Source organism: Triturus cristatus, chromosome 9, assembly GCF_964204655.1.
Source record: "Triturus cristatus chromosome 9, aTriCri1.1, whole genome shotgun sequence".
Classification (NCBI taxonomy): domain Eukaryota; kingdom Metazoa; phylum Chordata; class Amphibia; order Caudata; family Salamandridae; genus Triturus; species Triturus cristatus.
Window position 1 is genome coordinate 630957920 of NC_140592.1, and position 23458 is coordinate 630981377.

General features: G+C 45.6%; 1 protein-coding gene across 1 annotated transcript in view; it reads left to right on the forward strand.

Moving 5' to 3' along the window:
- The window catches only part of DACT3 (dishevelled binding antagonist of beta catenin 3), a 335358-nt gene extending 315089 nt beyond the window's left edge, over positions 1-20269 (forward strand). The window contains exons 3-4 of the mRNA XM_085625667.1: positions 10325-10483; positions 12723-20269. Coding sequence (XP_085481793.1) covers positions 10325-10483; positions 12723-14512 — 1949 coding nt within the window. The 3' untranslated portion in view covers positions 14513-20269. The remainder of the gene's footprint in view (positions 1-10324; positions 10484-12722) is intronic.
- Positions 20270-23458: the final 3189 nt, after the last annotated feature.

The window sequence follows — 23458 nt, forward strand, 5'->3', positions numbered from 1 at the left end:
GAATGTATCCTCTACTCCACAACCCAGCTTTTACCTGATGTGTTTGAGTAGATCTGTTGTAGTCTTTGGCGAGTAAGGTACCATCTCTGCATCACTTTATATTCTGCTTCCCCTGTGTGTTGGAGCTCCTAGAGCTCAAATTACTATTGTCCATCCCTGCTCTCGATCTTTTTGGGGTTCTCCCTTCCCAATTTGAACTCCCATTTTGTCTGATAGGTCCCTTTATCAGAAGTCTTGGCATTATTCAAGATAGAGTGTAGTGTACAATTGAGGCCCTTTGTGGTGTCAAACATGCTTAAGCATTTTTCCAATGTAGTGAGTTGTCTTGTGACTACCGCCCAGTGGTCAAAGGGGGGGGGGGGGGGGGGGGTGGAAATAGCGGAACTGTGGGTGGTGACTCAGAGGGCGGGAATAACCCAATGATTGGGTCAGTGGGCGGAGTCAGAGGTGTGGCCAGAAAGAGCAAAACGCCCCAATTTTTAGTATTTGTTTGTCATTTCACTGACCAGTTGCAGCTTACTATGTTAGTAAATTCAACAAATGGATACACATGTTTATTTAAGGTTTAATATGAGTTATTGACATTAAAATACATTCACAAAGTGGGATACATTTCCAATCACAGAATCTGCCATATACGCTTAAAAGTGTAATCACAAGCCATTTGTCTCCAGCCACGCAGTTTCTGTTATCAGCATTTCTCCTCCCTTTTTCCACAAGAATAATTCAAGCATGAATGGCAAAATATCCTAGTTTGCAAATGTTTTCCACATAATTATGGCTCCGCCATATTGGCCACATAATACATCATCTGCTGCATAATCTGACGATTTTAACTAGTTAGTAAAAAAAATGTGACTTGTGTTGCTGTGAAGTGGAGGGCTCTTTGCAAAGGTTTACTGGTCACCGTTGTCACTGCTGCATTTGTATGTTACATGAGGCAAAAACTTTGCAGAGACTGTTAGAATGTGTAGAAGTGTAAAAACAAAAAAAGTATCAGAAAATGTACCGCATTACACTGCAGCCTTTATTTCTCCATAATTTAGTCAACATTGTGACATAATTTTGTCCCCCACTGCTGCTTAATTCCAGTGCCCCCAAAGCAGGCAGCACATGTTAAAAGTGCTTGTGCATGAAGCAGAGACCGTGAAGTTTGTGAACTTAGTTTGGTGTGCGTGCAAATCCTGCATTGCGGATCCATGCACATAATTTGGGAGCAGTCGAGGGTCACAGGTGTGACCTCTACCTTGCTTCCTGGTACTCCTGGTGCTTCCTTTGCGACCCCTGGCCTTAGAGGAGGCGATTGCCTCCTCTAAGGCCAGGGGTCACAAAGGAAGCAGCCAGAGTAGCAGGGAGCAAGCTAGAGGTCACAGCTGTGACCCTCGACTGCTAACCCCTAACTACTCCCAAATAATGTCCATGTACCGATACCTGGTGAGTTGCACTACTACTGCTGAAACAAGCCCAATGGAGGTACCAATTGGTGATACGAACTGGCCTCAAGGGTCCTGTGACCTCAGTGACATTCACTGTTGCTCTAGGGTGTGCTGCTTCATAGGCCTGCCTGCATGACTGGAGGTGAACTTCAGTATGGATTGTGGTGGACAGGCCTTCAAGGTTAACCCAGACTTGCCACCGCGAGGGCCCACCTGCTACTGCTAAGACACCAGGGCTTCTAAGGTGTAGCAGGGGCTTCTAAGGTCTAGCATAGGCATGTGCTCCCTCAAGACAGTGGTCTTGGTCATGAAGGTTGAACCTGGTTTCCCAGTTCCAAATTCTGCACCTCTGGCCTTAGTGCCACATCCTCTCCCCCACTGAACATACTGCCCCACTGAGAGAAACTCACACTGCCTTCAGCTAGAACCCAAGTGTGCCCTGCTATGAAATCCTTGATGCAACTGAATTCCAGTTATGCAGTAGACAAGAGTAATATGCTGCCTAAAGAAAAAGTTAAAACATCCTGGCAAAAGCAAACACTCCTAGGGAATGCAAAATTAAATAAAGCATGTGAAATGTAAGCAGAACCAACATTTACCCTAAAGCATTTACACTCATTATTCAGAAATCAGCAAGTGTTTTTGCCTGAAAAGTTAAGGACATGACTACAGGGCCAGGAAGGGACCCGTTTCAATGTCCATTGCTTATGTCCTTACAAAAAGGAAGCAGTACACATTTTATAAACTAAAATAAGAAAAACACCTGAAGGGAGGAGCCAAGATGGCGACCGGAGCAGTCGCTTGAGCGCCCGGCTCCGTCGGCCCTTGGCCTCGGACTATCATCCTGATTCCTATCCTTGCCGATTTTCGAGGTGCAACGCGTGCGACGACGCGCTGACTGCGCCGCCGCTTTCCCGAAGTCTTAGCCCGCCCGGATGCCGGAGTTTTTGGTGCCTTTGTTCCCCGCCCTGGACCCTTGCTCTACTGTGGCCTCGGCCGGCCCCCTGGAATCGTTGCAGTCACCGGACCCGCTGGTGCAAATCTGAGCCCGAGGTCCCGATCCCGCCTCACGCCACGCACGGTCGCCAGAAGAGCCGGGAGAGAGACGCCCGGACACCTCCTGTACCCTGCATCTGATGGGCTGGAGCCAGAGGGTAAGCCCCGGTGTGGCGGGTCTCCTACCCCGCTCTGTGGACCACGCTGTAGAAGGCTGCAGACCCCCTTCTTCTATGGTCTAGTCGGCTGCAAAGAGAGCCTGAGGGAGGGGAAGAGACTGCTGGCTTTCACCTGTTGCGGCGCAGACCTGTTGGGAATTGCCTCCTTGTCACGATCCCCCCCCCTGGCCACGGTACCGTTCAACGGTAAAACATGGCGCTGATTGCCTGCTCGCTGCTGGGGGGTGATGCTCCGGTCTCGCCCGCTGCCCGCTTCGCCCTCCCTCTACCAGACTCCAGCTCCCCAGTGCCGTCCCGGATTGCTGCCGTTGGGGGGACGCAGCTTCCGCTGACATACGGCTCCGTTCTGGCTGTCCTGCGGGACTTTCGTCTGCAATTGTGTGTCGGCTTGCAAACGCTGAGTGAGCGGTTCGACTCTGCTGCGGGCCGTGAGCGCCCCGTTTGTGATCAACAAGACGTGAGTCTGCCAGTGCTGTGGTCCTCCTGCGGGGAAGCAACGACTGGGTATAACGGTGCTACACTGGTGTCTGCATTTGGCTTTCCCGGCGCTCAGGATCAATCGCTCTCCTGCTCAATGGCAGATACTTTGTTTCCCCGGTCATTGCTGCCGGCTTTGTTGTTGCCTGCCTCACCGTGCCCGCAGGAGTTTCCAGCTGAACTACACCTGGCGACCTCGAGGAACTGTTCACGGTGGCCTACGACTCCTTTTATGTGGAACTCATGTACTTTACAAGCCAGGTCTGGATTTTATATGGTGTGCAAGGGGACCTCAATAGATGATCGGCGGCCATTTTGTGACTCTACTTCTCCATCTTCTCCCAAGTGGCCATATTGTCTTTGTCTGTTCGGGATGCGGGGCATTCACGAGGGGGCGGGTCTAATCGTACGCCCGCGATCGGGCCAGGGCTAGATTACTTTCTATCATCATGGCTTCACGGCCGGGCTGGACTGGGACTGGAATTGTCTACTTATGTTGTGCGCACTCGTCGCGATCTGTCTGCCTTCATTTCCGTGGTGTTACATGCTATCTTCCCACGACCGCCTTTGGGTGTAGTGGGGTTTCAGTGTGTGGAGGCTTGGTTGGCCGGTGGTGTCGGGCGCTCCTGAGGATACGTGGGCTCCTCCCCGCCTCCTTTCTTCTTTCTTCTCTTAGTTTCTTTACTCTATTCCTACTTTCTCTCTCGTCTATATTTCGGGTTCATTGGGCGACAGGCACTATGCTGGGGGGGGGGGTAGGCCATAGCCTCCGCATTGGTGTAGGGTGGGGGGGTAATTTACTGTTTCTTTTTTAGTTCTATGGGCCTCTTTCTTTCATGTCTCTGCGCTATACTTGTTTCGATTCGGGGTCCGGGTGTGGGGTGGATTGAGTGGGGGCGGCTTTTAGGGGGTGCGTATTTACTACTGTGATGATCCTGTTATCTAATTGCATCGCCTTACTGTATGAGATTTTCTATGGCTGTTTTAATGATGCTGCTGCTCTCCAGTGTATGAAGCCGACTTGCGGACTCGAATCTCCTTGTTTCTATCCTTTACTGACTTTTTTCCTGATAAAATTTTTTTTGAAAACCTTAAAATTAACCTTCACTTCTCCTTCCCCCGGTGTCAAGGATCCCTCCAGTGTATGAATCCTGAATCGTTGCTAATCTTGACCTTGACGCACAGGGGATGTATTGTTTGTCTCTGTGCTCAACCGTATTGTGGCCGGCCTGATGGTTGTAGGCCCGTATTTGTTCTTTTACTATGCACAAATAAAGGTTTTTAAAAAAAAAAAAAAAAAAAAAAAAAAAAAAAGAAAAACACCTGATAGGGATCACATTAAGGGCCATATGTAGAAAGCTAAATAGCGATCGCAAACGCCGACATTCGCCGAATTTCGGCGTTTGCGATCGCAATTTTGCTAAGTGGCATGTAGGAAGGCAAATCTGCGTGCAAAATAAGGAATCGCTAAATTTGCGATTCCTTATTTTGCAATTGCATTTATGGAATCGCAAATTTTGCGATTCCTTAAATGCAATGTAAGAAGCACCAAAAAAGTGCAATTTGGCCTTAAGGAATCGCAAATTACCACCAACTGCAGGTTGGTGGTAATTTGCGATTTCTTTCACAAATGCATATTTTTGCATTTTTCAAAGTGGCATGTGGTGCACACACATGTTCTTAGGGCATGTATGTGTGCCACATGTGCACCCATGCTCATTTCAGGGGTGCAACAGGGTGTCCTTTTGACACCCTGGCACACTTGAAATTGCATTCTCAATTTGCGATTCTCTAATTGAGAATCGCAAATTGAGAATGTCTTCCCATTCATTCCTATGGGCCTCTAGGCCCATAGGAATGAATGGGGAGGTATTCCTTAATTGCGAATTGCAATTTGCAATTCGCAATTAAGGAATATGTAGGATTCGCAAAATTATTTGCTAATCCTACCTACATTCCGTTTTGCTATTCTTTAATTGTGATTCCCTAAAAATTGCAATTAGAGAATCGCAAAACACGTTCTACCTACATATGGCCCTAAAATGTTTTACACTCCAGGCATCAACCAGGTATTGCAGTACTTCCGGGAATGGTGCACTTCTCCACCTGGGGAAAACAATGTTGTTCAAAGAAAGACAAGAAAACGAAAGTAGCGCTTCACTGGCAAACTATTTTTTGGGGAGGGGGGGGAGGTTGACACCAATGCGGCCTCTTTGCGACCAGCCTTTCTTGCTTTATTTAGTTCTTTTTCGTATTTTTAACTTTTTTTAATCTTCTTCCGGGGACTGCACTCTGGAATAGAAAAATGTCAGAAAAAGACGAAATTTCCAGCAAAAGTGTATCTTTCTTTTTTGGATTAATTTCACAGGGGAATGAATGAAGGAAATAAGAGGAAAGAAAGCATAAAAGCCGTTTCTCGAAGAGGAGGAGCGAGACAGAAAGAGGGAAGGATAGGAAGGGGGCAGCTGCCATGGGAAGAGCAGGAGAAGTGGACACTATCCTTGTCTTCTTTGGGCAAGAAGGAAGAGACAAGTCTGTTTCCTTCGCTGCCCTTCCCCGAGCGGCCACAAACAGGTGAATCTTATTTATAGGCCTTGGCTTGGACGCATTTTTAAAATAAAAAAGTATGGGAACGGATTCTATTAGAATGAAAAAGTAGGGGCAGACAGTGCCCTGCCGATCCCGTCCACTTTGACCACTGCTCCGCCCTATTGGTGGGTGCATGGCCCAGTGTCTCAACTGGGCATATTGTAGTCGATCAGGTTCTGTGATTCCAAGGTTTCTTTTGTAGTCTACAAAGGATCTGAATTTGACCTTAATAATCATATTGCTTAGCGTAAGACTTTCCACTACTTTCCATTTGTCAAACCTTTCCCTCTCCATCACTGAAAAGGGCAGATTTAAGGGTATGAAGGGGGACAGGAATGTCAGTGAGGTCTTCCTTAATTGTTAGCCTATCCCAATTTTCTACTGTGTTTTTTCCCCCCCAAAAAAATATATAGATGTTTGGGATGGGAGTCCTTTATGTAGCTAAGGAGCTCTAGTAGTCCTTTCTCTTTTGGGGCAATCAACACTTTTTTTTCAGTAATCTCACTTGTTTATCCCCTCCCAAAATAAATGGAGCATTTATTAGATGGTTAATATTGTTGTATCATTCAGTGTTGGGCGACGGAGCAGTAAGGGATTAGTCAAGACCAGGGTTTTCAAAGAGTAGCTCTCTCCAGTTACCAGTTAGTAGCTCTACCTTTAGCAGCTCAACCTATTATATTAGAAGCTTTTGCTTGGTTTTTATTAATATATGTGTAACCAAATGTGAAAAATGTGTGTATTTTCAGAACCCTTAAGCTGGTATATAAAGAATAATGGTTGAATTTCCAGAATATGAATAAAGCTATAGAATAAAGAATGAAGTTGTATTTCTACTATTAGTACCTTGGTACCACAAGCCTTGCATGCAGCTATGGCTGTTGTGCATTGTCCATATTGAGGCATTCCAAATAAGATACAAATGTTTTACATCACTGCTGATGCACCAAGGTCATCACTATAAGTAACCTTGCACAGGGTGAACACCAATGTTCTCTTGTCTGATGTGGTCACTATTACAACACTGATTATATTTGTTAGTAGCTCGGAATTCTTTTTATTGAACATAAGTAGCACTTAGTACAGAAAGGTTGGAGACCCCTTGTCTAGACTCACTAAAATCTTGGGACAGAGCCCCACATAATTTTCATAGACTAGTTCAGGTCCTTTGCAGGCATAGAAATCATTTTTATTTTGTAAAGCACATCACTGGAAAATATTCTTATTGGTGCAAAGAAATGGATCTATTGGCTTTGAATTCATGTAACTTAAGACTGTGTGGAAATATACTAGGATGGCAAAGAAAATAGAAAAAGGACACAGGATGGAAAGGAAAAAACATTGCCAAAGTAAAGCACAGGCCCACTACCCAGGCACAAATGTGCATTTAGGTTGAAGCGTTTGTGGACGTGTTAAGGTAAAATTCTGTCACTCATACAGTGTAACAGAACCAGTGGCTGAAGTAGGCTGGCCCATTGCCCCTTTCTGTATGCTTTTGTGGGTGGAAGCAAATTGTGAATGACAGATGAACCTACCAATAAGAGAGCTGTCCAAAAGACCCTTTATGTGTGTGAGAGTGATATATATGTTTGTATTTAGTATTGATGATTTTTTACTACACTAGGCCGGTGAGACGCTATCTTTAGGCTTCACCTAAAAAGGCTACTGAGCTACAGTAGCATACATCAGCCACAAAACAGAGCCAAAGTAGTATGCACCAACGAGCGAACAGAGCAGTAGTACCATGCAGCAACCAAGGAATAAAGCTATAGGAGCTGCATCACCCATGAAACAGATAGAGTGGCATGCACCAACCAAAGAACAAAGCTAGCATATCACGCATCCACCAAGTGATATAACTAGAATAACGTACTCCCGCTCAACTGTGCAGATTTGGTCTCGGGGGGGGGGGGGGGGGGGGATGACCTCTGTGGGCGTTGTCGTGCGCCAGCAGCAGACTTTTTACATTTGGCTTGGGGATGCAGTGGTGTTGCTGGATACTGGCAGCAGGTCTACGCAGGCCTTTCCGAAATGATTGACACCCCGCTGAGTCCATCTCCAACCCAGGCACTGCTAGGTTATACCAAAACAATAAGGAGGCCGTACCGTAGATTCATAACTGTTTCTCTTCTGTTAGCGAAAAGACGAGTTGCCTGCCGATGGGGGAGAGGTAGAGCCCCAAAATTTAAGGAATAGGTACAGGACATGATACACTGTCAGGACACGCTACTTAGATACGCGGAGCTTCTGCCTACTGCCTCTAAACCAGTGGATATTTGGGGTCCCCTGAAGGGCTATCTTCTGTCACATCCCACGGTGAATACTGACCTCGCCGACGATGCTAATACCGGATCCGCAACTTAATCCTGGCTGATGCCGGGGGGGCTGGCCTTGGTCGGGCCTGCTTGTATAGAATTTGGATTGCACGCGTGTGTGGAGCTGTGGTACCCGCATGAATGCGATTGTGGTCCCATGTATGATAGGGATATTAATGTCGCGTCCAATGCTGATGGGGACGCCTGATACTGCCTGGCTCCTGTGGGCTCGGATGGAGGGGGCTGCCCCACTGTTGTTGTGAATCACTCCTACACACACATATGAATATACCACTGTTACCCTTTTGCATGACCAAATAAGATAATACGATGCTATGAAGCACTATCAACCTGTTGCACGCTATGTGATAATTTCGCGCCTTGTAATGCCAGCCTATGTTACATCTATGTATGTATGCCTTTCGGAAAATGAATAAATAAAGTTAAAAGAAAGAAAAATACTAGAATAACGTGGTCCAGCCAAGAACAGATCCAAAGTGACATTCTTCAACTAAGGAACCGTCCTAGAGTAGCATGCATCTCCAGAGAACAGAGGGAGCCTATCAAGGGGTGGGCTGGTCCAATACTAAAATCATGTTGTGTATTCAGAATCCATCGCAAATATGTCCATAATCCCTGCTGAAACTCATTATGTATTCGCTTTCCTCATTTTCATCATTTCATTGTGGTGACCTATCTTGATAACGTAACTGGATTTTGACTGTCCCTTCCCGCGACCGCAGCGCTTGAAAATCTGCAATCTCTCACCACCAAACAGATTCTGGAAAACGAGAAATTCCAGTATATTTGAAACTTCCTGGGTCTTATTCCTTAGCCTAAAGCTTGATTGTACTGCACGTATTGTGTGGGTAAATGATTGTGTTTAATTGTGAACATGAACAATTTTCCTGGTTGCTTTTACCGCAACAAACTATGCCAATTCCTCACAGACGGTGAGTTGCTGGTGGATCCCTGGGTTTTGATAGCATAGCTGTCAAGTAGACCTATAGCCCCTCTGGAGGCAGTCGTTTAAGTCGGGGAAAGACTCTGAGCTAGTGTATGAAGGCTCCAAAAGGAACCCTTGTATACTTCCCCTCCCACAGGTGGGGATCTCCTTGGGAGTAGGATCTTGACTCGCTGCTCATCTCTCTCTTTCTGTCTCTTATGGGCTATGTCTTTCTCACTTTCTCTGTCTCTCCCACCTCTTGTCTCTCCCACCTCTTGTCTCTCCCACCTCTATCTCTTTCTGTTTCTCTACCTCGCTATTCTTCTCTCTCTCACCTTCTCTCGCTCCTTCTCCCTTCTTTTTCTCTCTTTCTCACTGATGGGTGACCATCTCCTGGCTCTGGTGAGGTACCTTGCCGCCTCTGCCGTACAGTCGCAGGTGAGCCCTGCCCTCCTTTCAGTGGCGCGACCGCACTGCTTGACTTTAGACATGCTGGCAGGGACTGTAGCCCAACCATTCCGTGGTGTGCCAGGGTGAGGCAGTAGCCTCACGTGTACTGGCACGGAGTCTCAGATTCATGGGAGTAAATTCAGTTCAGGTGGCACAGGTCCTCTTCTTTTCCTCTGGGGGTCATGTGAATGGCTGTCAGTGAAGGTGCATCAGTATTACAAGCCCTTCTCACTGGAGCTCGTGTTTTTTTAATTTAAATCTGGTGCCATATGATCTGCTGGCCCCTTCCCACTCATGCACCTTTGTACCGGTAACAGTAGCGCCTTTAACTCAGGTGGCACAGGTTCGCCTGATCAGCTCTCTTTTGAGGTGCATGGCTGACTATATTCTCTGTTCAGGCAATACAGGCTCTCCTGGTCCACTCTCATTGGATGCAGGTGAGGCAGAGTCTCTGGTCTGGGGGTATATTATCTACTGGTCTCTTCTTTGATGTGGAAAAAAAGTGAAGGGTGGAGTGTTTAACTTAAACTTAGCCACTGGTAGTTATTTGGGCCACATTCTAGCCCATTGTAGTTTTTTCCCCACCGTGCCACCCTAGACTGAAACCAGCGATATACAAATCAGAATTGCCCTGTTTCACGGCACCGCAAGCAACCTCAAACCATTTTTGGCCAATGTATGCCTCAAGAGCGAGGTGCATCTTGAGTCCAGTGACACAAAGAGCCCTTGACCTTACTCCAGGTATACTTGTTGGACTTAAAATATCTCACTTATCAAATAAGAAGTATGGGCCTAGTGTTCGAATTGATATCAGACGCTTGTAAATACGGGGGTAGGGTCTCTTTGCTATGCACACATGATAGTCACGTGCCCTCAGGCAGCATAGGCTCTTCTGCTTGACCTGGATACTAATCTCACGGAGTCCTTTGTCTCTTTCAGGTTTCCATGAGCCCGCCTCCCCAGGCATTCCTCCGGACTCCCCGGCATCTTTCTGTGGCAATGGATTTCCCAGCTTCCAGTCGGTCCCTGACGCCTTCCCACGGACAGATCATGTGGAGGCCCGCATGCAGTATGCCAGCGAGCGCCCCAAGTCAGCAGGTGAGTGCTTGATGGAAACTGAAGTAGAGAAGAATATAGGCTTAGGGCCAGGGCACAAGTCCTAAAAAAAGAAGTGGGGGGACGCTGACGTCACAACAGAAAGGTGGCTTGCACCATCAGACTCATTTCCCTCCCTCGCTCACCCCCTTAGATGTGATTGCATCAGAAAAGCCAGCGCGTGAGCTACGTTCTGAATGAGCTCCGATCTCGCCCCAGAGAGGCTAAAGAGTGAATGTGCGGTTCCATTTGCTCCAGTTGTCGAGCTCCCTGTAAAATAAGTGGGGGGACGCTGTTCACCCGCGTGGTACCCCGACTCGAGCCCTGCTTAGGGCACCTGTGTACAGCCATGGCCCATGCCGGTAAGAGCAGTGGGGCGTGGGGCCGCAGGTGTACACAGTAATTAATTTTTCCTCGTCATCGTCCCTCGAAATCCCTCCTGGCCCCACCGCTCTTACCTGCACCGAGCATGGCTGCCTGTAAGGCAGTGAAAGCCAGTTCTGTGATGAAAATTAAACACAAAGCTTCAGTGACCATGACGTAGCCCATCACGTGAAAATGCAGAGCGATGCTTGATGACAACTGGAGACAGTGCTTCTGTGAACCAGTGATTCCACGTGACAGCCACATACTGCTTTGCTTATTGAGAAAAGATCTTCAGCTGTAAGGGACAGTGCTGTCATTGCAGTGAGACAATCCCACTTGATAGCGAAACAATGCCTCTGTCAGTCAGCAACAGTGCATTTTGAACTGTGGGACAAGACAGTGCCTCTGTGATAATGGGAGATAGATGCTGGTCAAAGTGAGACAATAACTTGACACACAGAGATAAAGATGCGGTAATCCCTTGCAGCCAAGCGAGCACTATCGCCTGTATATTCAGTAAGCACACACACGTCTTAAATTTAATAATCTCTGATTTCCACAACTGTTTCTTTCCCATCCTCACCCTGCTTGGATTGCCTGCCCACGTTAGTTCTGTTGACCACAGTATATACTCTGCCAAGTATTTTCACACTGGCTTGTCTTGCAAAATAAGCTGACTCTATTCAGAGTCTTGTGGCCCGTGGAGGTCAGTCCACTTCCCCACTCCTACCAGTAGGTATCTTCAAAGAGCCTGTACTCAGAACCCTATTCATCAACCTTTACACCTTCTCCTGAGGTGAATTATTTTAGCCTCTCCTGTCACCTCTTTGCTGACACCCTTTTTGGGTCAGCTCATGCTCCGATAACTAAGTACCTGTCTGTTAACCATACAGGATGGCTATGTTCTACTTAATGCACAACCCTGCCGCTACACCCAAAATCTTTCCATCTTTCCTCACACATCCTCTCAACTCATTTCCCTCTTCTCCTTCTTCAAGCAACCTCAGAATTCATCTTTGCTTGGCAATGAAACAAGGCAATGTTCTATGGTACTTCACTTTGTACTGCTGCTACTTGCTTATGGTCTATGAAATACAGCTCACCATCACTTAACTTGAACAGGACCCTCATAACCACTGTTGTCTTGAGCAAGATGGACAGTCACTGCTGCCTCGTCAGACTCCTGATCCCTTGATCCAGCCCCATGCAAAAGGACTCTGTTCAGGCAACCACTAGAGCCACCCGCTGCTGTGGGCATCACACAGGCTGGCATAGAGAGTACCGCAAGATCCTGTCTCCTTCTACTGAAGCAGTTCAACCATGGTCTTGTTCCTTCCTCCATCCATCCCCAACCTTGCATAAACCCTAACCCTACAACCATGACCCTCAGTTGGAACATCAACGGCCGTCTTCCCACCCAAATCCCTGCCTGCACTTCTTCAAGTTTCAGGTCTTCTTCCCCCTTCTTCCCCGCTTTTCTTTTCTGCAAGCCCCCAAACAACACACCCTCAATTTCACACTTTACATCTCATTATGAATTTTGTAGGTAAAATGTATTGTTCTTTTACTGAACCCATTCTTAGTAAAAAAAAAAAGTGGCCCTCCACACCACTCACTGTCCATCTTCCCCCTATGTGTCTCATTGAGTCACTCACCATAGTCCTCTTTAGCCTGTCAATCCTTCTTTCCAGTCTCTACCACTTTCATCATTTTTCCTGTTTCTTCCCCACCCTTCATTTTCTTCCTTCTCCCCGTCTTCCTTGTTTTTCTGACCCTCCTACCTTACTTTCTCCTCTGACTGTTTTCTTCCATTTTCAGTCTCTGCTGAGCTCTGATACAGTATATATTCCTGATCCTTTGTTTTATTTTTCCACAGGAGACATAGGACTAGGTGGGGCAAGTCCCTCCCGTGGCAGCCGAGGAATGGTTCCCCGCTCCTTCTCTGCACCTTACTCCAGCTCCCAGGACTACTCTGCTGACTCGCACATGAGACTCCATGGTGATCGCCGGTCCCGTGAAGTAGACCCCTTTCTCTTCCCAAGCCCACTCCATGCTGTGTCACTGCAAAACCCGACCATCAGCCAGTCTCAATTGCGGAGCCGACACTATGAGGATACTGCGTACCCTGGCTACTCAGGCAAGCATACTAGTGGGATGGATCAGTATAGCACAACCCCAGAAGACTACCAGACATTTCCTGAGCCCACCCAGTGGCGAAAGGTGGAAAACTACATGCTGAACTTGATCCACCGGCGCGGGCCACTGGTGAGAGCTAGCAAACCCCGCACCAGTATAAATACAGAACCAGGAAAGGGTGTGGCTCGGCAGAACAGCCTGTGCAAGAGGCCTTCTGAGCCAGAGCGGAAGAGTCAGCCCTCCCCAGGTGTATCCCAAGGTAGTTTTGAAAGCAATGCAATGACAAACAAGATGTGGCTTCCCTGGGAGTGTGGAATGGAAGAAGAGAATTCTCAACCAAACAACATTTGTATCCAACCACACTCCTCCCTAAGGAAGCCACCAAAACTTCAGGTGGCCTCGGCCCATCCTCGATCTTTGTCTATGGACCACTATGAAAGGAATTATTCTCCTGCTTCCCCAAGCAACTACCCTGACAGTATGCATTTTGAAGCCTCACCTCATGGGGGTGGAAGCAGCAGCCCTCCTCCACCATTCCTATCTGGATCTCCCCGTCTTGCCACACCTGATAAGGATTTTCCCTTGCCAGCATACGAGGATGGAGACGAGTTTCAAAAGCACCCAATATCTGCTGAGGACAGTGGCTGTCAGATGGTAAATGCTCATTACATCCCTGCCCAGATGGCACCACGCACACAACCATCTCATCGACCAGCCAAGAAGAAGCCTCCACCACTCAATAAGGTTCGAAGTGTAGAACTGTCACCAGAGCGGTGCCCACCGAGGACCAGGGGCACTGCCCCTAAGAAGTGTCGGTTTCCAGAGGAAGGTGGGGAAGCTAGCAAGCACGGATTAAGGAAAGGCTCACCCCGGTCTAAAAAAACGCCACGGTCACAATCCGAGAATAGTCTCATGAACAAGCAGGCCTCACTTGATAGGACGGTCACAAAATATCATACAGTGGATCGAGAAGAAGTAGCCCAAAGCAGGGGTTCACGGCAGCGCCGTCCACCCATTGGGGCATACCGGAAATGGAGATCCACAGCAGAGATTTGTCAAGATGAAGTAACCCCCAGCGACCCATATCGGGGCTCAAAGCGCAGCAAGAGAACCACCAAAGCTATGCTACCCCCACCAGGGTCTGCTTCTCCTGGAGGCCGTCACATACTCTATGGATACACCGGGAGTGATTCAGAATACTCAGCAGAACGCCTACCAGTGCCACGGGCCCCCGTGTGTGAGCCTGAGGAGGACCTAAGCGGATACACTGGCAATTGTTATGGCGAGAGTGAGTCCAGCCTCAGTGAGGCCGATTCTCCAGGCTCCAGCGACACAGACGAGAGTGACTCAGATGAGAGCGGTGGGCTGGTGTGGCCTCAGCAGCTCTCACCCAGAGTAGTGTCTACTACGGGTGCTGGGAACAATGGGGGCCAGCCAAAAGTATTTGTCAAGATCAAGGCCTCCCATGCCTTGAAAAAGAAGATTCTTCGGTTCCGGACAGGGTCTCTTAAAGTTATGACAACAGTGTGAAATGTGAGCCCCACCTTAAACATTTGAGTGTTTTCTCAGTCTCATCCTGCTTCTCAGTGCCAAGTTCCAGCCCCCATCTGCTATCTTTATATTATTGCCTGTCATAGGTCTCCAGTTTGCATCATCTTCCAATCAACTGACACTTTTTTGAATGGTTTAGATCTGCCTCACGTTTTCGCCCGTGTGATCTGTATTTGTAAACTAAGTATGTTTCACCTAAAATATTCACAGCACATCTTGCCTGTAGCCACACATAGCTAACACTCTGCACTTTAGCAACACATCCACGTTTCCAGAATGCCAGTGCTGTCACTTCTATACTTTTCTGCACATTTTCCATGCAGCCACAAACTCACTGCTAAGCCATGCACTCCGTGTCAATCTACCACCACAAAGATACCGCTCACATCAACAGCTGTCAACTAAATTATTGTCCACCACCTCTTGATGACAGTACTTGATTGACAGCACAGCAGTACATCCAGTACCTAAGTGCTGCTATTCAACAGACCACTAACAAATATATCTCCATTATCACGCCCCTAACATCACTCTACTACTTTATGCTACCTTAACCGAGGCAGCTGTAGGGCTGCACACAGCTCACAAAAGCAACTTTCAACTGCACTAAAAATAATATCCACTTCAATAAAGCCAAACCTGTACACCCAGCATCATTCTGTCACATCCTAAAAAAAACAACAGTTATTTGCCTTTGCTTGCCATAAAATGATATACCTGTTGAGCCATTCATCTAACATTTATATTTCAAGCTGCAAACCTGTTAGATAGTGCATGACATCTAAATTTGGACTTTAGTGCCCCCACCACCTATGTACTACACACAGCGTCCACTATCACAACATCACATCTGCAGCGACACATAATTATATAAAAACACACCATTTGCACTTAGCCAAGCTTCACTCAATTAGCACCTATTATCTGTTCATATATGCACCCCTAATGATGTACCAAATCTGGCTACCACACTCTATTGCCCATTTACAAATTACCACCTTTAGTCATACACGCAGCATAAGTGCCACGTCAAACTGTGCCCAGAAAACGATTGAACCACACTCTTCATAACATCCACATAGGTCCTAAAATGATCAAAACTAGGAACAATCTTCAAATAAAAACTTCACTCACCATCTAAGCTGAGCATACACTCCCTTTAGTTAAGATAACCAGATATTCATGTATCTCATTAAACAGTATGGCCTAGAGACTTCCAGCAGTTCTGGGAACAAAGGGAGAAAACATGCATGGAATGTAAAACCATTAAGATTTCTTTACTTTAAACTATTAGTTGCTTAATCGAAATCTGTTTAGTAGACCAGCAGTTTCTTCCAAGTCTGTGAGGATGTTGGCAAAGAGTTGGATAGATAAGCCTCTTAATAGGTAGGATCATCTTTGCTGCTAGACCTTTCCCAGGTATTCTAACAGTAAGGTTGCATTCTTCACAAAAGACATGCTCTATATGGGCTAATATTGGATCACTTGATACTTAGCACTAACAACCTCATGTTCAAGTCTCATTGAGTGGCAGTTTGTATTTTCTGTTTCCAAAAGGCACATTCAAGGAAGCCTCTTGCAGGGTGTAAGCTAAAGACCAGTACTAGGAAGGAACCTGGTTGCCTAGGTTAACCACTGAACTTTCATGATTGGTTAGTAAATAGAAGAGAAGTGTAGAGGTAATTTGAGGTCAGGAAATGTATAGAGAAGGGAACCAAGTTCTTGACTAAGTTTTAGCAGAGGTGTAGAGAAATTGCGTCTTCTCAAGACTCTATCTATATTTTCATGTTCACTGCCAGGTTGATGGGTCACCTCGGATCTGAATTTTCAGGTAGAGTCCTGCCAAGATGAGTTTAAAGCCTGAGGAATTTGGTACGAATGTGATCGCTGTGACTCTCGAATGTAAAGTGACAGACCTAGGTTTCTTAATTGAATGAGTGAGCATTTAGCATACCGTGTGTGTGTTTGTCTGCGTGCAGGTTATTATCTAGCCACGCTCCTCAAGTGACAGCTGTGCAAGTTCAAATGCAGCTACATATAGATGTCAATACCCAACACAAGGGCCCCTCTTAGAAGTGCCTATGTAAGCTATGATTTGTAGAATAAATCCTGTTAATCGCACATATCATAATTACATATTTTGCAGCAAACACGGCACCCCTGAAACGTTTTCCAGGTACATGTGGAGTCTGGTGTGAAAAGGACTACAATCTGCATTGTGTGCCCATTTTCCAGCAAAACTCTTAATATATGCTATATATCATACCCTATAAATTCTGAGGCCTGCAGTGTCAGATTTTATTGGGTGCAAATAGTAATGAACCATCCTCCAGGACACTCATAATAAGGCCCAATGTTTATTCTCCAGTGCCTAGAAGCACTACTGGCAATCAGCTCTTTAAATGCTCAGTAACAGATACATTATTTTTCTGAAAGGACACCCGTAGCTCTGTAAATTCCTTCACGAGTACAGAATACCGACTTCCCAGAGGTATTGATTGTCATGCCCATAGCCCTCACTGAATACCTGCTCCAGACTTCGAGTAAGGTTCCAAGGATACACAATTGAGCACCCTATATTCCACACCCCCACCCACACATACACTCCAACCTGCATTGAATTGAGATCCCACTTCCCCAATCCCACACTCTAATGGATCCCTAGCCCAACATTCCACAGACACAGAGAATTGTTGCCATCCACTTAGAGCATATCTGCAATTTCCTTGATATCATTTAATTAACCTTCCAAATGCTGTTTACACTCATGTCCTTTTCTTGGGCACACCTATGTAAGTCAATCTTAAAGATTTAATAGTGTGCATCAGATATTTTGTGTAGCAGAAAATGTGGTTCCATGATTCAAGCTATGTGTATATCCTTAGAATGTGCCTTTCATTTTCAGTTTAATTTGTGTTGGTTGATTCTTCGGAGAATTCCTGACATTGACATTGTAGCCATGCAGTGTTGCAACTCCAGAAGTACCAGATTCACTTCCTGCATAGGATACAAAATGCTGAATGTTAAACCATACATGTTGATTCTAATTTTCCTCTTTTAACTAGAATTTACTCTTAGGTCCATTGTACTTTCCCACACAATAAATATACATGTCCCAGCATGGCCAATCATGATTTCTCCTGGTTGCTTTGGAGAAAAATTCATATGATCATTCCATTCAAGAAATACTTCTGTTTCCTTAGTTGTGATAGTTGCAGATTGCAACACAAAAAGATGATGGACGGAATGTTGAACATTGTCAAACATTCACCCCCAGTCACAGATCTGGGTTTAATCCATCGTTATTTTGCTTACCACGCCACCCCAGGATGCTTGTTTCCGGTCCAGGGACGACATGGCTTGGCAGTTCAGGCTGGACTGTTCCCATGGGGCACAGGGTCAGACTGATTTGCATATGGCCATGTCTGAACTGGGGTGGTGGAGTGAGCTAAAGAATGATGATGGATTAAACCCAGATCAGTTGACTGGGGGTGAGTGTTTGATTTGCTCAAACGCTTTGTCGATCATCCCCTTTGGTATAGTTGCAGATTGGTCATGAAGTCACATAATCTTCTGAATGCCCTTCTGTGTCTTTGTGGATGGCGATCTTATCACTGTTAGTCACTCACTCAGTCACCCATTCATGCCTGTAGCAACCCCATAGCCTCTATACCACTGATGTTATACTATAAATATACCCAGAATACACATCCATAATGCATCTTCTTAGCTCAGCATCCTACCAATACAGGCAATCCTACAGTCAGCCCCATAATACCGCTCCATGACACTTGTGTGTCATCATCATGCCCATTTTCACATCCATATGCCTAAACCTTTCTCCATATGGCACATACTATAAACACACTCTTGTGAATAATATCCAGATATTCAGTAACATCCTGTCCACTGGAATCCTTCATTCACATTTCCTGAACACTGACCCAAATGGAATAGAGCAACACCAGTACATTAGTAAAACTCAAAACACATCCGACTGTGCAGCTATTCACCAAACTTCTGTCCACAAAATAGTGTTGTAAACAGATTTGTCTCTGCAGACACTAAATGTGTAATCCAGCCGCATGCCATTGCCAAGCACTAAACACTAGATGCTTTTCACATTCTAAAAGCATTTACACTCCCTCCCCTATGTTCATATATCCAACATGTATTAACATAATTTATATTCCACATATGTGCCAATAAGGTTGTAAATTAATGTACTTACCAAAGGGATCAGATTGTAACCCAGTGCATTGCCTTAACATTTTATCCCTCTAAATTATTGAGCACTATGTAATTGGGTGATCTGAACTATATTACTTAAACCTGTGTGAAGCTTTAAGATCGGCAGAAAGAACTATAAAATATAAGTTACAATACCCCTCCTTTGTGCAGCCCTTAATGCAGCATTTATTTTCCACTTTCCAAATATTATTTGCATATTTTGCTCTGCTCTGCCCAACATCTTATTCTAAAATCCGACCATATGCCTACCTCATAAGCTGCATACCCAACATCTTTATAGCCATACCATATTTGTCTTCCATATGCACACATCCATAGCCACCCCTCTCCTTATCTCACATCCACACGTGCCAGCACCATAATGTACTACAGCTATCCATTCAGAATGTAAATATTGTGCACTCCAGCCACATACATGCTTCGCCAACAACCTGTCTTCATGCCATATTCACAGAAACATGCCCAATTCTACAAGAACATATCAATGTCGCTGTCCTGGCCATTTCTACCAACACACAGCCAACAAACCACCATACCAGCCATATACTCAACTGCTCACCGTACCTCATATCTGCACACAATTCATTATAGGGAATTCAGAAGACGCCCCATATTCCATTTGCATATCCAGCACATATCATATGCTCCCCCCATGCCTACCTAGTGCCATATACCAAACCTAAAATGCGTGACACCTTTACGCCACCCACAAACCCAGCTCTACAGCCATACAGCATTTGTTGTATACCCCAACCTTAACAGGGTATACCCAAGATATATAGACCACCCTAAATGTGCCAACCAAATACCAAACTCTTCAAACACCATGCAAGCTATGTACTTCTTCATCTCTGTAGTCATCAGTGAACAGCTACACCTCACTCTCCTAACCACAGTACAACGAAATGCCCACATCCACTAACTTAAATCTACAGGTAAGATATTTAAGAACCATCCAGTGTCCTTATGACTTAAAATACTAAATTCACAGGACTCAAAATGAGTACACTTGATTAAGCTTATATTATGGTAGTTCATAGAATCATTCAACTGTATCCATCAGTCTCCATGTGCACGTCTGCACAAACACACACAAACCCATACACTTTGTTTAAATACTTGCTGCATCCTTAAACACCATTGGTCTGCTCTGCCTAAGTGCCCTCCATTTTGGAAAGTGTTTGTGGTCACTGTGGGAAGGGGCAGGAGAAGTGGCTCCTGCACTCTTGGGTTGGTCTAAGCATATTGCCTTCCCAATCAGGACTCGACATATCTGTGATTTGGGGTGGGGAGTTGGGAACAAGAAGAGGGGTGGGGAGAATATTGTCATGCCGACACCTAAAAGTACTTTCTTGTTTTGTATTTATTCTGACTTTGTATTGTGATAGGGCATTGGCCCATGGACTTACTTTGCTGTACATAAAGCATTCTGGACAAGTCTGTATTAACATCTTGTGCCCATTTGTAAATAAAACTTGATTTTCTTTGTCAATAATCGGCCAGTGATAGATGATAGAGTGTGTTGGTATGGTATGTGGACAAAGATTAACAGACATCTACATGCTGACCTCAGAAAAGCATCTTCATAGCCATCCCAACGGTTCTCTTACCGGTATACTGGCACGCAGGAACCCTCATGTGCAGTGCAGGTTTACCCTGGGAGAAGCTGATTCGATTTACAGTATGTATCCAGCCACGGCCCGTGCAGGTAAGAACGGTGGGGCCAGGATGGGTGGGATTTCAACAGATCGGGAGGGAAAATAAATTATTTATTTAATTCTCCTCATGGTCTTCTGGCGGATCCATCCACAACCCAGCCCCATCGCTCTTACCTGCACGGGCCACTCCTGTATGTATCCCTCACATTTTGTTACATCTTTTCCATAATATCTGAGATTTTACCACAGGTGGCAGGTTTAAAGCATTCAGTGCACCGGTGATGTGCTCCTGTTTTCTTTTTTTTAATTCTCATATGAAGAGTGGGTAAACATTTAATCAAAGCCTGACTGCAGAGTTAACAGTGCTTAATTTGAAGCAATGGTTTCCTGTACTCCGCATCAGCACTTAATTGCCAACTATTATGACAGTCTGCCACATGGTTACGTTGTTTGTCTAATTTAGAGATCAGCACAACAACAGCTGCTTATTGATTCCCTATACATTAACAATTACTAATACGAGCAACTCAAGCCATTCGTATAGCTTTGGGGGCCTCAAATGGTCTAAATTATCACGCTTGTAGGAGTGTGAGGGTTTGTGGTTGTGTTGGTACTGTCATTGGCAGCGCTGGCAGGGGCAATGAAAGGTATAAGCTGCAGTGGCCTCCTGCTCCAGGCCCTGGCACTTACGTTTCTTGAACCACTGGGAGTCCAGGATATTCCACTATGCCCACCAGCCCAGGTAACGCAACTGATTTTCAACATTGATACTCTGCTTCCTCTCATGCTACGAGCGCCTCAGCTCACACCAGTCTGATTAGCACAACACTGATCATGTTAGGTGAGATACGAGTAAGAGGGTGATTGAGGCTAGAAATTGGGGATCTGTCTGTGAGTGAATATCTGTACGGGCAAAACATACATGCCCAATTCTACAAGATAAAATCTATTTCACCATTCTGGCCATTTGTACCAACACAGCCAACAATACATCATACCAGACATATACCCAACTGTTCACCATACCTTTTATCCACGCACAAATCATTATGGAGAAAGCACTAGATGCCCCATATTACTGTTACATATCAAGCATAAATCATATGCTCCCCCCCCCACATGACTAACCTAAACCAAGCCCAACATCTATCACACCTGTAGGACAACCACAAACCCAGCTCTGCAGCAGTACAGCATTTGATTTACACCCTATCTCCACCTTAACAGACATACACTCAAATTATAACGACCATCCATATACCACACTCTACAAACACCAAGCGACTAGTATACTTCTCTGTCTTTGCAGTCATCAGTAAACAACTACATTTTACTCTCAAAACCACAATACAATCAAATGCCCACATGCTGTGTGCCATCCACAAACCTAAATCGACAGGTAAGATATCAAACAACCATCCAGGTTCCTTACGACTTTTTGAGGACCTTGTTTGTCAGATGGATTGGGCCGAGCAGCTCTGTTTTGCCAGAGTGCGGCTAAAAGCCACAGCAGTGGCTGTATTTCTAACCCTTATGAAAGCATTTGATCTGGATTGGTGGAATTCCCCAAAACAGACCCTCTAATCGTCTATAGGAACTGAGCAAGCGATAAAGGAGAACCCTCCTCACAAACTTAAGACACTTGTACTGACTTGACTGATTTGAGGGGTCACCGGCACTTAACCATCAAGCTAATGCCTGCAAGACCCTGATTTCAGATCAGAAATGCCTATTTCAGAGCACAGTGTCCACTGTTACGTGGAGTCCTCTGTATTCAAATTCAATGGCTGTCCCTGCCAAAAAGTCAGAAGACTAAGGTGCATTGTTGCCCAGTTTAAGATGGGTTCTATTTGAAATTTGGGGTCCTTTAGAGGCCAGACCCTTCTGCTCCTTCCAGCTTTTTTTCTGAAATCTCTGTCTCTATTTGGTAGAGGTCTTTTGTGTTTTTGCTTAGCTCTCAGTGCCTTGTTAATGACTGTCTTTTTCTCCCATGTGGCATTTTCAGAAAATTGCTCCATTCCTTCGGCTTCTTCTTTCAGATCTCAGAATTTCTGAAGTGGCTGCAAGTCATTTGCTTCATTTGACCCATAGTGTGTCTGACTGGAGTGCTTAGTCCTTCCATATGCAGTCACCAGCTGCATACATAGCGAGTCCCTTTATTTACACATTCAGAAAAATCACTTTCTTCAGTAGGCTGATGTGTTGAGATTTCAGCTACGTTTGGAATTTCTATTCTTCGGCTGAAGTTAGCAGGCAAATTATGTAAGTAAACTAAATTTCCACTGACTACACATTCTGGAGATGTTTTACTTGGACAAGAATTCCCATTCAATGGGAGGGTGTAAACCTTAACACTGAATAGTGATGTCCTCCTGAGGTGCCTACTCGGCCTAATTCTTCCAGAGCTTGGTTTATGAGGCTAGGTTTGTGCTGTACTAGGATTTGTTAGTGGCGGGGTTTGCTCCAAGGTATGGCATAGATGTAGTCCTACCATAGGCAGATGCTCCGAGTGGCTGTTAAGGCCTGTTGCATAAAGAGAGACTATTGTATCCCATTAATTGAAGGCTACCCACGAGACATGTTTTCAAATTCTCAATTGTCCAATGCTAGGATGATCTGACTACACATGACTCCCGAAATAGTCTGCTTTGAATGTTTAGACAAGAGACAGCCAGAAACACATCGCTGCTCTCTTGTAGTTGGCAGGCTCTGAGTAACAACTCTTGAATAGGGATACCATTTTAGTTCACTGGCAGATGCATCTGTCCAGGGTACTTTGACACCCAGGATGGTAAAGTATTGAGTACTGTATGAAGTGAATTTGTGTGTGGGACCACTGGGGTGGTGACTCTGTGTACCCCTAAGGGTTTGTTCCACCGGGTCCATTTCCTCTCCCTGCCTGATGAAGGAGGCCTCTTTAGAGTACTTAAAAGATATAATTACTCAGACTGACTACTCCATTGAGACCTCTAGTACTCGTATGCCAATTCCAGCTTCAGAGCCACAGCCTCTGACA